Source organism: Bombina bombina, chromosome 11, assembly GCF_027579735.1.
Source record: "Bombina bombina isolate aBomBom1 chromosome 11, aBomBom1.pri, whole genome shotgun sequence".
Lineage (NCBI taxonomy): Eukaryota > Metazoa > Chordata > Amphibia > Anura > Bombinatoridae > Bombina > Bombina bombina.
This window is the reverse complement of record NC_069509.1, coordinates 18,331,123-18,348,265: the sequence shown is the minus strand read 5'-3', so window position 1 is coordinate 18,348,265 and position 17,143 is coordinate 18,331,123. Positions and strand designations below refer to the sequence as shown.

The 17,143-nt window shown below is 37.5% G+C and overlaps 1 protein-coding gene across 1 annotated transcript in view; it reads right to left on the bottom strand.

The window, feature by feature from the left end:
• LOC128642224 (uncharacterized) overlaps nt 1–17,143 on the bottom strand; it is a 103,230-nt gene that overhangs the window by 26,114 nt on the left and 59,973 nt on the right. The window contains exons 12-13 of the mRNA XM_053694923.1: nt 6,441–6,650; nt 890–969 (exon numbers count right to left, since the gene is read on the bottom strand). Of these exons, the coding sequence (XP_053550898.1) occupies nt 890–969; nt 6,441–6,650 (290 nt within the window). The remainder of the gene's footprint in view (nt 1–889; nt 970–6,440; nt 6,651–17,143) is intronic.

Below are 17,143 nucleotides of genomic sequence, written 5' to 3'. Positions count from 1 at the left end.
ACGGCCACGTGATATTCTAACTTTGGCTTTTTGCGCTCGCTAGGATAGCGCAGGAGTGCAAACACTTTACTTTAAACTCATAATACGAATGCAACCTGCCAACCACAAAAAGCTTACTTTTAGCACAATTAACGCTCGAGCAGGAGCGTTAATTAGCGCTCCACCTGTAATCTGACCCAGTGTGTATTCTATTACACATGCACACATTATAATACAACTTCAGCAGACTTGAAATAGCTTATGATGTAAAATTTAATGTTGAAGTTGATAGGAGCATTCACCAAACTGAATATCAAATTTTGCATCATAAAATAATTTTAAATCTGCTCAAGTTTTATTTTTGGTGTATTTGTTTATAAAACCCTGAAAGAGAAATTTTTGACTGGCGTTCTCTCTGATTTTATAAATAACATATAGAACTGTCCAAAATCTAGGATGTGTATGTGTGTATATGTACATATATGTGTGTGTATAAATATATTTGTGTAAACACGGGGGGCGGCAGCACAAAACCTAAATATGCCACTGATTTGAAGTGTTCCTACACAGAAACCTATTATTGTTTCAGCAAACGCACAGTCTGTGAAGTGTAAAAACACTTAAAATACAGTCCCCCTTCTGCTGATATCGCAGACAAGTGGCGATGTGGGTGGACTTTTGCTGAAGTCGTTATCCCTATGGTTTCCTAAGGGAGAAACAAAACCACTCGTCGGCACAGCGAGGTTTAGCCCACTTTTTTCAAAAGATTTTTTATACTAAGTAACCTAAAACCACCTCTTTACAACTTCAAGATTAACTTCCAAGCCAAATAGCTTTTAGGTTTCAAAGTCCCCTTTAAAATATGTGTGCCCTCAATATCAACACTCATTTGGTTAAAATATGGACATACACGGCTCATGGACTCAGAATTAGGAAGTTCTGGATGTTCTGATGTAACACATTTGGTGTCTTCTTTGGTGACACACGTCCCTAGTAGGAATATAAAAAAAAAATCATTACCAGAAGTGCTGTCACTTTATTGCTCACCCAGTAGTATTTTAAAGGGATGGAGGGGCTGCAGTGAGGTAGTGATAAGAAGAGCAATAGAACAGGAGACAAAGCAATGCCTTGTCTTGAGTAGATGAAAACAAAATGATGTGGGGTAAGAAGAGCAGTAGTATATACCAGGGGTAGGAGGTTTAGTAGTGTGTACTGAGGGTAGAAAGGGCAGTAGTGTATTATGGATACAATTGGCAGTGGAGTGTGCCAGGGGTTGGATGATAACTGTGCATTTCATGGTTAGGAGGACAATAGTGTTTGTCAGGGGTAGGAGGGGCAGTAAAATGAGAGATTCAGTGATGTGTGTCAGGGATAGAAATGGCAGAAGTGTGTCAGTGGTAATAGGGGAAGTAGTTTGTGTCAGTGGTAGGTGGGGAAGTAATGTTTTCAAATGTAGGAAACCAGGGCCGGATTTCCCATTAGGCACAGTAGGCATGTGCCTACAGGCGCATTGCAGTGAGGGGCGCCTGCCTGTCAGTGTATCTTAATTAAAAAAAAAAAATCTGAGGGCATTAATTTTACTAAGAATTGTGCTGCCAGCTGCTTACAGAGTCGAGTGTTTCATTGGGAATATGTTACAGCAGTCCAGGGAGCCATGAAGGAGAGAGGGTCAAAGATTAAAACTAAACCCCTCCCATTTTCACCAGGCATGTTTACTGTTAGTTTCACTTTTATTTTCTGTACTTCTGTTGCCTCCCTCACACAGCCAAGCTCCATGCTAATAACTGTAGTGCAGACACTTTTTATTTTATGTACTTCTGTTGCCTCCCTCACACAGCCAAGCTCCATGCTAATAACTGTAGTGCAGACACTTTTTATTTTATGTACTTCTGTTGCCTCCCTCACACAGCCAAGCTCCATGCTGATAACTGTGGTGCAGACACTTTTTATTTTATGTACTTCTGTTGCCTCCCTCGCACAGCCAAGCTCCATGCTGATAACTGTGGTGCAGACACTTTTTATTTTATGTACTTCTGTTGCCTCCCTCACACAGCCAAGCTCCATACTGATAACTGTGGTGCAGACACTTTTTATTTTATGTACTTCTGTTGCCTCCCTCACACAGCCAAGCTCCATGCTGATAACTGTGGTGCAGACACTTTTTATTTTATGTACTCTGTTGCCTCCCTCACACAGCCAAGCTCCATGCTGATAACTGTGGTGCAGACACTTTTTATTTTATGTACTTCTGTTGCCTCCCTCACGCAGCCAAGCTCCATGCTGATAACTGTGGTGCAGACACTTTTTATTTTATGTACTCTGTTGCCTCCCTCGCACAGCCAAGCTCCATGCTGATAACTGTGGAGCAGACACTTTTTGTTGAAGGAATGAAGGCTTCAGGACAGGTTAGGCCTGTACAAGGCTTCAAAATGCTGCCTAGAATGACAACATGACAAGCAGAGCACACTTTAACCCCTTGCTACCAGAGAGGATTGCAGTGTATTCACTTGTTATGTGCTGTAGTGCATTTTTATAGCCAGGGGGTTAAATTCTGCTTCAGGATGTATGTTTTTGTTCTATTAAGGCCTTGGAAGTGAGCAGGTTATGTGGGACTAGCTGCTCTGCTTTTTATTACAAGCTGCCGATTGTGATTTACAGCCTTTAGGGCACTTTGACAAGATGTTTGTAGACTATAAGGCTGTTGCTATAAATGAAGAGCTTGATTACTAAAGGATAACTAGCAAAATAAAAATGTGTATGTGTGTAAACCACTCACATGGCTTATTTGTGTAGGTGTATTTTTATATATATATATATATATATATATATATATATATATATATATATATATATATATATATATATATATATATATATATATGTATATATATACTGTGTGTATATATATACATATATATATATATATATATATATATATATATATATTTATATATATATATATATATATATATATATATATATATGTATGTACAAGCACTAGTGCAATAATAAAATGCCCTAGCAAACTGTCACATTTTATGTCCATTTAAATAGGGTTTTCTTTAGAATATTTTGCATTAAAAGTTTAACATGATTTGTTTTTGTTACACATAATAGAAATTGTATGGCCATTTGAGTTAAGTGAATATTGTTTTTTTGGTGTAGCTTCCATTGCAACAAATATTGCAATTAGTGTGTGTATTGGTGTATCTCCATAAAAGGGAAAATGTAATTCCCTTAAGCTTTAATGTTTTACATCTAATGTTTATTTTTAGTTGTCCTAAATAATAATAATAAAAAATGTCCTCAGTTTTTTTCACTTTCTTTTTTTTTTTTGGGGGGGGGGGGGGCATCAGGTTTTTGAGATATAAATCCGGGCCTGGGAAGAGCAGAGTTAGGTGGGGCAGTACTGTACATCAGGGGTACACAGGGAAGTACATTTTTCAGATGTAGGAAGAGCAGTAGAGCTTATCAGGCGCAACACTTCCCTTAGTGAAGTCCATTGTGAATGCACTCGTCGGGTAGCAAGCTTCTGCCTTTCCTGCTATTTGTGTGCACCTGCCACTGTGACCATACTAAACTAAAAGGTATTTCCACGTCGGCTTCTGGCGTGCTAATTGCTCATTTGTGTGCTATTTAAGTCTGCTTATCTCTTTCTCTTTGCCCATGTTTAGTGTATAACTACTGGGTGTGCTATTTGATTGTGGATATCCTTTGTTGGCCGACCCTTTGCTTAAACTTTGACTATTCTGTGGATTGTGCTTTTGTTTGCTTTCCCTGACCACTGGCTTACCCTCAACTATGCTTCTGTATTGTGATTTGGCTACTTATTTGTCTGCCTGATTTGACCCTTTTGCCTGAACTTAAATACTATTTTGGGCTGTGTTTTATTACCTCTCTATCCCATTAGTTGCCGATCTTGCCTGTCTGACTTTGCTTTGGCATGTTTTACTGGCCACATTCTGGGTCTAATCATTTATGTTATGATTCTGTGTTTTAATTATCACTTACCAACCTAAGGGTGCTTACCTGAATGAACATAACCTTACTAGGCTGTGATAGTATACACTAGCCAATAATGGACCCTGAAAAAGTTTCTAAGGCCATTTCCCATCAAGGCCAATAACTAGGAGAACATGCAGTCCATCTCCAAAGCCTAGATGCTAAATTTGATCAGTTAACAGAGATGCTTAGAACATTCTGTCAAGCCTCACAATCCCCCAAGTGCATGCACCTTCAGTTGCTCGTCTCTAATCACCAAACCTATTGGCACCTGTTCCTAAACTGCCATTACCAGAAAAATGTGAGGTTCTCCAGATGAGTGCAGGGGATTCTTAAATCAATGCAGCCTACCCTCAGCTCAAAAGGCTGGATACACCATTTATTTCTCACATCTTTGTCTACATGGTCTACCCCTAAACATAGTGTACAACAGAGAAACACAATTTGTCTCAACATTCTGAAAGGCTGTGTGACAAAATCTCAAAGTAACCATTTCTTTATCCACAGTCCAATGGTCAAATGGAGCGAGTAAACCAAGACCTCAAGCATCTCTTTGAAATTATATCAAGATAATTGGACCTATCTATTACCATTAGCAGAATTTACCCATAATTCTCTGTACCATACCACACATCAGACTTCCCCTTTTCAAGCAGCTCTCAGTTACCAGCCCAGGATTCTCCCTTTAGAAAATCCTACTTCTGATGGTCTGTTGCCAACAAAAGAACTGGAAACAGATCAAACAGCTTTTCCTCTGTACTTCTGAACTATATCAAGTATTAGCCAACCAATAGTGCTGGATAGCTCCTTCCAGGTGATGCTCTATGGCGTTCCACCAAAAATCTACACCTTAAAAGAACCTTCAGCTAAATTGGGTCCTCAATTTGTGGGTCCATTCCACATTTTTTGTATAAATAATAAAGCATATCATCTTGTCCTTCCAGATTCCCTAAGCATGCATCCTGTATTTCATGTCTCCTTATTAAAGCCTGCAATCACAAACAGTATGATGGACAGACTGAATAGGAAGTTGAGAGAATCTTGGACTACAAGTGGCAAGGACAAAGACTCTTGTACCTTGTAGATAGGAAAGGCTACGCTATCACTGAAAAATCATGGGTTCCTACCATGGATCTTACATGCCATGATATCAGCCTTTCATTGTCAATTTCATCATAAACCATGTGGGGTGGTCCCCCCAGGGGTTCATTGACCACAGTCCACTATTCCTAAGTTGGCTTCTGCCACACTATTTGCTTGTCTGTGTTCCCATGCTATACTTTGTTGAAGAGATACCTAGGTATCTCCTAGGAAATAGTGCTGACATCTAGTGCTCTTGCAAATGCATAACATTCTTGCAAAACTGCAGCAATATAGTATTAAGACACTTGAGCTTAAATCCCTGCTTTTCAACAAAATATACTATGAGATTTAAGAACATTTGATAATAGAATTAAATTAGAAAATTGTATGTTCTATCTGAATCATAGAAGAAAATGTGGGTTTCATGTCCCTTTAAGGCCTGCTTAGCTCTTTCTCTTTGCCTGTGTATAATCTACTGCTATTGGGTGCACTATTTGATTCTGGATATACTTCGTTGATCAACCCTTTGCCTGGACTTTGAATATTCACTGGATTGTGCTTTTGTTTTGTCAGCTGTTTCCTCAGACCTCTGGCTTATCCTCGACTACAATTCTGTATTGTGATTTGTCTTGTTATTTGACCGCCTGGTTTAACCTTTAACCTAAACATAACTATTCTTTTTTATTGTGTTTTTGTACCTTCTAGCTTAATAGTTGTGAAATATTACCTGTCTGATTTCACCTTGGTCAGTTCTACTGGTCATATTCTGGGTCTAATCCTTTGTGCTGGATGCTAAGTTTTAATTATCACTTCACAACATCAGGGTCCCTACCTGAATGTACATTATCTAGGTAGGCTGTGACAGTGGGGAAGTAATGTTTTCAGATTTAGGAAGAGCAGTAGTGTGTATCAGGGGTTGGTGTAGCAGTAGTGTGTATCAGTGGTAGGTAGGGCAATAGTGTGTATTAGGGTAGGTGGGGCAGTGGTTTGTATCGGTGGTAGGTGGGGCAATAGTGTGTATATAGGGTAGTTGGGGTAGTAATATGTATCAGGGGTAGGTGGAGCAATAGTGTGTATTAGGGGTAGGTTGGGCAGTGGTTTGTATCAGAGGTAGGTGGGGCAGTGGTTTGTGTCAGAGGTAGGTGGGCAGTAGTGTGTGTCAGGGGTATGTGGGATAATAGTGTTTATTAGGGGTAGGTTGGGCAGTGGTTTGTATCAGGGGTAGGTGGGGCAGTGGTTTGTGTAAGGGGTAGGTGGGTAGTAGTGTGCATTAGGGGTAGGTGGGCAGTAGTGTGTGTCAGGGGTACAATAACAGCTGGTCAGCTTGTTGGTAACAAAAATAAATAAACATGATATATAGTTTTTTATGAACTTACGTTTCCTTTCGGTGTTTTCTTTCATTCTTTTCACTATCCCCAACAGCTTTAATCTTTCAGGCTTTGATTTTCCATGTTTTTCATTCTCACTAAACAGGAATAATTCTCCAAACCATCTGTTTATTCCAGGATGATCCTTCCAGATCCTGGTCTTCACGTCATCACTGCTCTTCTCCAGATCATCAATCACAAGAACTGTGTTTTCTTTTCCTTTATAGAAACGATAAGCAACATCAGATTCCATTAATACTACCTGGTGCCTAATAGTTGTTATGTGTCCAAATATGCATTTAACATCTTCATTGTGCAAGTTGTAATTATAACTACTGACTACTCTCAGCTTAGCATCGTGTGTACATGTCTGGTGCCAATCAAAATCAGCAAAGCTGATTGGTGCATCATGAGTTAGCTTACCTGTCAATCAAGCTTGTTAATAAACATAGTTCTGATCACTTGTGCTGATTGGTGCATCATGCGCTAGCTTACCTGTCAATCAAGCTTGTTATTAAACATAGTGCTGATCACTGGAGCGGATTGGTGCATCATGAGCTAGCTTACCTGTCAATCAAGCTTGTTAATAAACAGTGCTGATCACTGGAGTGGATTGGTGCATCATGAGCTAGCTTACCTGTCAATCAAGCTTGTTAATAAACAGTGCTGATCACTGGAGCGGATTGGTGCATCATGAGCTAGCATACCTGTCAATCAAGCTTGTTAATAAACAGTGCTGATCACTGGAGCGGATTGGTGCATCATGAGCTAGCTTACCTGTCAATCAAGCTTGTTAATAAACAGTTCTGATCACTTGTGCTGATTGGTGCATCATGAGCTAGCTTACCTGTCAATCAAGCTTGTTAATAAACAGTTCTGATCACTTGTGCTGATTGGTGCATCATGAGCTAGCTTACCTGTCAATCAAGCTTTTTAATAAACATAGTTCTGATCACTGTTTAAGCAAGTTCTGACACCTACACCAGAACACATGTAAAAGGTAGTGATTCGAGAGATATGAAGCAAATGTGCATTAAAATAGTATGTAGGGATTGTACAGCTCAAATATACTATCTACACCTTTATGTATCATTGTTTCTCAAAACTTTTAAAAAATCAGGTTTACTGGGTAAGGTCCATTATATAAAACATGGGTGATCTTTGGCATAGATTTGTATGGTATTCTACATTTTTCATTGAGTAAGTTTTAACAAATCAATTGCAAATAACAGCATCATCAAAATAATGGTACATTGTTTTACCCTATATAAGCCCATATTGTTGAAATGAACACAAACTTTTGCTCCAAACCCTCCAATCCTTTGTCATTTGTAACATATGCCTCCCATGGTTCTCTTCCTACCTGTCTAATTGTACCTTTAGTGTGGCCTTTTCTGGTGCAACCCCCACCCTCTACCACCTTCTGAATGGGATACCACAAGGCTCTGTCCTTGGCCCCTTCTCTATTTGTCATTATTAGGTTCCCACAGGTTTCAGTATCATTTGTATGCTGATGACACCTAAATCTACCTTTCTGCACCAGAACTATTTTCATTATTGCTAACTTCTGTCACTATCTTTCTCACATTTCATCTTGGATATTCTCTCACTAACTTAAAGTGAAAGTCAATCCTAGTGTTTGTGAAACGCTAGGATTGACCATTGAAACAAATAAAGCTGAAAGCTCCTTTATTTGTTTCAAGCGTTCAATGTTCTGAGTTGCTAAGGCAGCCCACGGCAGAATGCTGTTTTGCTTGAGAAGTGACGTTTCAACCTCTTAGCCAATAGCCATGGGGGAAATCCGGCTTGACACCCTTTGGAGCCAGATTTCCCGCACGATATTTGCTAAGAGGTGGAAGCGTCACCTCTTAGCAAAAACAGCTTTCTAACGTAGGCTTCCTTAGCAGATCTGAACGGCGAACGCTTGAAACAAGTAAAGGAGCTTTTAGCATGAAGTATTTTATACTTCATGAATGAAAGTCCCCTTTATTTGTTTCAATGGTAAATCTTAGCATTTCACAAACGCTATGATTGACTTTCACTTTACGCTAAATCTTTCCCAAAATTAGCTCCTTATTTTCCCCCTTCTTTGAAAATCCCCCATCTTTATATAACTGTTAACAATAGCATCATTACCCAACCCCCCAGGCCTGATGTCTTGGGGTCAAACTTGACTCAGATTTGTCATTCATTCTTCACATCAAGTCTTTGGCCAACTCCTGCCATTTCTACCTTAAAAAACATCTCTAAAATTTCCCACTTCCTTAAACAAGACTCCGCGAAGATATTAACCTGCTCTCTCATTATCTCCCACCTTGTCTATTGCAACTCCATCCTTTCTGCTCTCCCTAGTTGCCATCTATCTCCTTTACAATCCATAATGAATGCATCTGCCAGGCTCATCTTCCTTACACGTTACTCCTCATCTGCTGCCCCTCTCTGCCACTCCCTTCACTGGCTTCCTTTTGTCTCTAGAATTAAACACAAAATTCTGACTCTGACATTCAAGGTCCTCAATGGCACTGCTCCCCCCTATATCTCAGACCATGGAGCCTATTTATCAAAGCATCAACTATGTTGCATTCGCCGGCATCAATACGCTTGCCAAATATCGCTGCTGTAGATCTGAATACAATCTTCTTATTTATCAAAAAAGCCGTCAAAAACATGCGCGTCAACTACGATGCAAAGAGAATCGGACAGTCATCGATGTTGCGGCTATTCAGGTTTTTCCCAACTTTATTTATACCTTTTCATTACTGTCCATGAACAAGCACATTTCTCTAAAGCTAATCTTTCATTTTTCATCTGTTAATGTCCAAGAAATAGATTGATTTATACCTCAACAGATAATATCTCATAGAAAGTTATTTTTATATTGATTTGTTATATGATACTTTCACAGAAATTAAAAAATATTTGTATTTCTAGGAGTCATATGTTTTATTTATTTTTTACATTTTAAAAAAATAATTTGTACATATATCCTTGTACATACTTGTGTATATATATATATATGTGTGTGTGTGTGTGTGTGTTATGTCAGAAATCTTTTGCAATATTGACATGTCCCTAAGTTCCTTTTTTTGTTCTAAACAATGTTTTCTGTCATATCTCTGTGTTTATTTATACCTCTATATGTATATAGTGTAAATGTATTATTAGTCTGAGCAGGAATAATTGTGAATATAACATGTAATCAGGGTATCATATGTATTTATTTGCAATCAATGGATATTTTAAAGGGATAGGAAAGTAAAAATTTAAGTTGCATGATTCAGATAGAGCATTTAATTTTAAAACACTTTCAAATTCACTTCTATTTTCAAATGTGCTTTGTTCTCTTGGTATCCCTTGTTGGAAAAGAATATGCAAACATCCTAAACTAGTGAGAGCTAGCTGCTAATTGGTACCTGCACACATTTATCTCTTGTGATTGACTAAATAGATGTGTTCAGCTAAGTAGCGCAATGCTGTTCCTTCAGCAAAGGATAACCAGAGAATGAAGCAAATTTGATAATAGAACTAAATTGGAAAGTTATTTAAAATTGTATGGTCTATACAAATCATGAAAGAATATTTTGGGGTTTCCTGTCCCTTTAAGAGCTGGGTCAGTTTTCTCTCTGCACCTGTCTAACCCCTCCTGATTGCAATCTAGTCTTAAAAACCACCCCTACACAGGTGTTATAAAATGGGCTGGCATATAAGATGACATTTCTTCCTGAAAAAGAAATTCAAGAGAAGGAAGAAATACACTGACAATAGCATGCCAGTAAAGAGGTGATTTTAATTTCTGCTATATCTGAATCATGACAGTTTAATGTTAGGTGGGCTATCCCTTTGAGCTATCAGTTTAAGATTATATTGAATCAAAAATCAATGTCTAAAATATTACACTGTGTGTCCTAATGTCAGCATCAATGTTTATCTTTAATACTAATTTCACATAAACATACTTTCAAAGTATAATACGCAATGTAACAAATTCCAAATGGCACTTACAAGTTCTGATGAGTGATCAATGACAGAAGTATCGAGCAATTTGATTCGTTAGTGATAGTTTATAATGTGTATTTGAATCAGATTGGCTGATGTCATAAATCATGTGATTATGCATAATCCAATCAAAAGTGGTGAAAAAATTCACTACTGTATGGGTTATTTAGGAGTTTGCGTCATAATTGGTGGGAAAAGTATTTAGTCAAATATGGTGCGAAGTGGAGAGTGTGAATTGTATTACATGGCTTAAACATGGTGCACATAGATGTTTCCAATAAATAAAAAGGAAGTTAGCTATATTATGTTGTAGTGGATAGTGGATGTAGAGGCGCAGGTCTGTGCTTTTCTGATGCTCCAATTAAAGCTGATGAATAAAGAACTTCGCTTTTTATTTGTGTAGATCAACACCAAATAATTAGAGCAGTATATTTACTCAGAAAAATTCATTTAAGTAAAACATATAAAGAATATGTTGAGGATTTTCTGTCAAGTCCCTCCTGGTGTAGGCACAACTGCAAATGATAGCATTTACACTGAAATGTGTTGTATTTAACAGTGTGTATAAAGTGCAGTATACTCACTCCGAAATAATCAGAATCCGGCTCCTCCCAGGGTACTTATAGTAGCAATGTGAAAATTCCAAAAGGCAGCAAACAAATATTTGTTACAAAAACAAACATTTATTAAAATGTGTCACTATGGAAACTCTCATAAAACTCTCATAAAATGGCTCTACGCGTTTCAACGATGAACTCGTCTTCCTCAAGAGTAGTAAAAGTTAAAAGTGCTGCCCTTGGATTACACAGGTGCTTTTTATACAGGTAATCAAATGTTCCTCTTCCGGTGTAACCAGAATTGGACTCACATAAATAACAATGTCAAATGCCTCCAATGTTATCCTCATCCAATTTTTATGTATCGATAAATGCTATTACTATGTCAAATTTAATGAGCGCAATAGCGCTGTTGTGGATTTTGGATTTTAAATTTTGTAAATCGGATAAGTATAAACTTGCTTACGTAATCGTCATCTCAACCAATCAGCTTAGGTTTCAAGGAAGTTCCCTTTCAAGTCCCGTATGTTAGTGGTTCCAAATCAAGTCCGCTGCTGAGTTGCAATCACATGTTCTGGCTGTGCCAATCACAGATGGTTTTTCCTTGCTTTGTTTTCGTATTGTTCGTATATCCAATAGGAAAAAGTTCTGGGTTTGCATTGTAACCAATGTAAAGTTCTTATGTGAAATCTAGAAAATTTAATGATAGTGCAAATCACTGGTGACATATTTTCACATATATTCTCTACAACTTACTTATAATACATACATTATGTCTATTATAACAAAAAACTTATATAATCAAATGTAGTTATTTGATTGTGATATGTCCATGACGATATTTGTTTTTGTGTGAAAATTGTTTTACCAACTTAAGGTTGAATATGTGTGCTTAATTAATTATATTTGTGTAACTTTTAATATTTAGTGCTATTTAATAATTATTATTGTTGTAGTCCTAAAATCGTGATTGGATCAGTGATAGTGAATATTAATTAGACAATTTCAAAATGTCAAAATTATCCAATGTTATAACTATATCTTTAATAGTAAAAAAATAAAATTATGTATTTGGCAGTGAATTAAATCTTTGGCAGTGAATTTTTTTTTAAATTAAATTAAGCCTGCCACTCTGATATCTTTGTTTAGTCCATAATGTCCATAGGTTTTTAGTGTATGTATCCACCATAATTCTCTCCTATCTAGTTCTTTTTCCATCCCCCCCCCCTCTCCAATGTAAAGATACTTTTTCAATACCAATCCAAAATATATGTTTTTTGTCAAAAGCAGGGCAGTTGTTATAATGTATTGGGACTCCATGGTCATCTTATTCTTTTTCAATTTTATTTAAATGCTCTAATATTCTTGTTTTTACAAAACGTGACGTTTGACCTGGCGGAGATACATAGATGATATTATATGCATTTGGAACGATAGTGAGGATACCCTAAACACTTTTATTTCTCACCTAAATAACAATAACCTGAATATAATATTAACAACTGAAATCAGTAAAACTGAAATTAAATTTTTAGACCTTTCAATCTATATATAAGAAGGTAACTTACATACTAAGACTTTCTTTAAAAATTGTGATACGAATACATACATTAGGAAAGATAGTGATAATCATCATCCAACATGGCTAAAAGGCCAATTCCTCCTTATCAGAAGGAACTGTGATAAAATGGAGGATTTCAACATACAATCTAAAAACATTAAAGAGAGATTTGAACAAAAGGGATATGAGAGTAAAATTCTAGAACAAGGCAGAATTGAAGTTGGTAATAGAGATCGAAATTTTCTAATATCAAACACAAATAATGGTGATCCTCAAAGTTTAAATTTTCCCAGATTCATTACCACTATAAACAAATTAAACATATCATAAATCAACACTGGAATATCCTTAAAAATGCTGAATATCTCAATACCATCATTCCAGATAAGCCAACGATAACCTTCAGGAAGGGTATACATTTTAAACAAAGGCTGGCACCCTCCTTAATTAAAGGAATTAATCCACCTAAACCAATCCAGATTTCAAATCTCACTGGGTTTTATACCTGTGGACATTGTAAAGCATTTAATAACACGAAACAAACATATAAAACATTCACTTCGACTACAACAGGAAAGACGTATCTAATTAAAGACTTTATTAGCTGTAAACCCAAAAATGTGATCTATTTATTACAATGTAATTGCAAGATACAATATTTAGGTCAAACATCACGTTTTGTAAAAACAAGAATATTAGAGAAATTAAATAAAATTGAAAAAGAAAAAGATGACCATGGAGTCCCAATACATTATAACAACTGCCCTGCTTTTGACAAAAAAACATATATTTTGGATTGGTATTGAAAAAGTATCTTTACATTGGAGAGGGGGGGGAGATGGAAAAAGAACTAGATATGAGAGAATTATGGTGGATACATACACTAAAAACCTATGGACATTAGGGACTAAACAAAGATATCAGAGTGGCAGCCTTACACAAATATAATTAATTAAGCACACATATTCAACCTTAAGTTGGTAAAACACTTTTCACACAAAAACAAATAGGGATACACATCTCCAAGTGTTTTCACTACCACTATATATACACCAATTTAAAATTAAAGAGAATAAACACTTTCTGGAAATGAATCCTCCTAACTACTAGAGAATGATCAATACATTTTCCACAAAATATCATGTAATTTCGTTTAGGGGCAAAAATAGGAGTAATGAATGGACCAAACATTAGGGAATAATTTACAAAAATAAAAATAATAAATAGCATATTCAAATATCGTCATGGACATATCACAATCAAATAACTATATTTGATTATATAAGATTTTAGTTATAATAGACATAATGTATGTATTATAAGTAAGTTGTAGAGAATATATGTGTAAATATGTCACCAGTGATTTGCACTATCATTACATTTTCTAGATTTCACATAAGAACTTTACATTGGTTACAATGCAAACCCAGAACTTTTCCTATTGGATATACGAACAATACGAAAACAAAGCAAGGAAACACCATCTGTGATTGGCACAGCTGGAACATGTGATCGCAATTTGGCAGCAGACTTGATTTGAAACCACTAACATACGGGACTCGAAAGGGAACTTCCTTGAAACCTAAGCTGATTGGTTGAGATGACGATTACGTAAGCAAGTTTATACTTATCCGATTTCAATTTTAAATCCACAACAGCGCTATTGCGCTCATTACATTTGACATAGTAATAGCATTTATCGATACATAAAAATTGGATGAGGATAACATTGGAGGCATTTGACATTGTTATTTCTGGGAGTCCAATTCTGGTTACACCGGAAGAGGAACATTTGATTACCTGTATAAAAAGCACCTGTGTAATCCAAGGGGAGCACTTTCAACTTTTACTGCTCTTGAGAAAGTCGAGTTCATCGTTGAAACACGTAGAGCTATTTTATGAGAGCTTTTTTATCTGTCCATAGTGACACATTTTAATAAATGTTTGTTTTTGTAACAAATATTTGTTTGCTGCTTTTTGGAATTTTTACATTGCTACTATAAGTACCCTGGGAGGAGCCGGATTCTAATTATTTCGGAGTGAGTATACTGCACTTTATACACACTGTTAAATACAACACATTTCAGTGTAAATGCTATCATTTGCAGTTGTGCCTACACCAGGAGGGATTTAACAGAAATTCCTCAATATATCCTTTATATGTTTTACTTAAATGAAGAGGTTGCACTCTGAATTTTTCAGAGTAAGTATACTGCACTAATTATTTGGTGTTGATCTACACAAATAAAAAGTGAAGTTCTTTATTCCTCAGCTTTAATTGGAGGTTCAGAAAAGCACAAACCTGCGCCTCTACATCCACTATCCACTATTCCATAACAGTCCTTAGGGAGAGACTGATAGAAGGCAGCGGTCCACACAGAGGGGAGTATTCTTGTAATTTCTGTACAAATATTGTTGTTACATCTAGCATATTTTGTATAGAATTATATTGTCTATATTATGTTGTGTATTTATTTCATTTTTATCTCTATATCTATTAGTAGAACAAGTTTGGGGCAAAATTTTACACCAAATATAGTTTGGGGCAAAACTTTGCACCAAATATGTAGAAATAATATTGTCCCCTTGCTTTATAATGAGAGACAAATTTGTAGCATAATCCATAAGTAGTAATGTAGTTTTCATTTTTATCCCTATATCTACTAGTGCACCAAATGTGGAGCAATAATATTGTTTGATTTAGAAAGGGTATACAATTGTAATAAAGTTTCTAATTTACTTTTATTATGTAATATACTTCATTCTCTTGCAGCATCGAACATAAGCTTTCTGTGTTTTCCGACTCCCATTGAGTTCTATGGCATCCGCGACCTGAAGGGTGGCAGATTGAAAACTAGGTACGCTGAGTCTGAAAAAACGCGAGCGTAACTATAGAATTTTTGATAACTTCGTGAGAGCTTCAAATAGTGTTGATTAGGAGGGCGAATGAACACGATTCCGCTCGAATACCACAGTTTTTAACTCGCATCAATCTGTGTCGGATTGAGATTGTAGGATCGTACATAACGTCAGACAAATTTCAACATTTGCCGATCTTGACGCTTTGATAACTACGGCGGATCAATCTTGCGACAATTATGACACGGAATTCCAGCGTATTTTCGGTTTGACGCTTTCATAAATAGGCCCCCATGCCTCCAGATACTCTCCCTCCCGTCCCTTTCGCTCTACTCATTACCTCCTCCTCTCTTGTAACCTACCTGTGTCTTCAGTGTGTGAGAGAGTGAGGCAAGTGTGTCTTCAATGTTTGAGAGAGTGAGGAGTGAGACAAGTGAGTCTTCAGTGTGTGAGAGAGTGAGCAGGAGACAATTGTGTCTTCAGTGTTTGAGAGAGTGAGGAGTGAGACAAGTGAGTCTTCAGTGTGTGAGAGAGTGAGCAGGAGACAAATGTGTCTTCAGTGTGAGAGAGTGAGGAGTGAGACAAGTTTGTCTGCAGTGTGTAAGAGAGTGAGCAGGAGACAAATGTGTCTTCAGTGTGAGAGAGTGAGGAGTGAGACAAGTGAGTCTTCAGTGTGTGAGAGAGTGAGGAGTGAGACAAGTGAGTCTTCAGTGTGTGAGAGAGTGAGGAGTGAGACAAGTGAGTCTTCAGTGTGTGAGAGAGTGAGCAGGAGACAAATGTGTCTTCAGTGTTTGAGAGAGTGAGGAGTGAGACAAGTTTGTCTGCAGTGTGTAAGAGAGTGAGCAGGAGACAAATGTGTCTTCAGTGTGAGAGAGTGAGGAGTGAGACAAGTGAGTCTTCAGTGTGTGAGAGAGTGAGGAGTGAGACAAGTGAGTCTTCAGTGTGTGAGAGAGTGAGGAGTGAGACAAGTGAGTCTTCAGTGTGTGAGAGAGTGAGCAGGAGACAAGTGAGTCTTCAGTGTGAGAGAGTGAGGAGTGAGACAAGTTTGTCTGCAGTGTGTAAGAGAGTGAGCAGGAGACAAGTGTGTATTCAGTGTTTGAGAGAGTGAGGAGTGAGACAAGTTTGTCTTCAGTGTTTGAGAGAGTGAGCAGGAGACAAGTGAGTCTTCAGTGCTTGAGAGAGTGAGGAGTGAGACAAGTTTGTCTGCAGTGTGTAAGAGAGTGAGGAGTGAGACAAGTGTGTCTTCAGTGTTTGAGAGAGTGAGGAGTGAGACAAGTGAGTCTTCAGTGCTTGAGAGAGTGAGGAGTGAGACAAGTGTGTCTTCAGTGTTTGAGAGAGTGAGGAGTGAGACAAGTGTGTCTTCAGTGTTTGAGAGAGTGAGGAGTGAGACAAGTGTGTCTTCAGTGCTTGAGAGAGTGAGGAGTGAGACAAGTGTGTCTTCAGTGTTTGAGAGAGTGAGGAGTGAGACACGTTTGTCTGCAGTGGGTAAGAGAGTGAGCAGGAGACAACTGTGTCTTCAGTGTTTGAGAGAGTGAGGAGTGAGACAAGTGAGTCTTCAGTGTTTGAGAGAGTGAGCAGGAGACAAGTGTGTCTACAGTGTTTGAGAGAGTGAGGAGTGAGACAAGTGAGTCTTCAGTGTTTGAGAGAGTGAGGAGTGAGACAAGTGAGTCTTCAGTGCTTGAGAGAGTGAGGAGTGAGACAAGTGTGTCTTCAGTGTGAGAGAGTGAGCAGGAGACAAG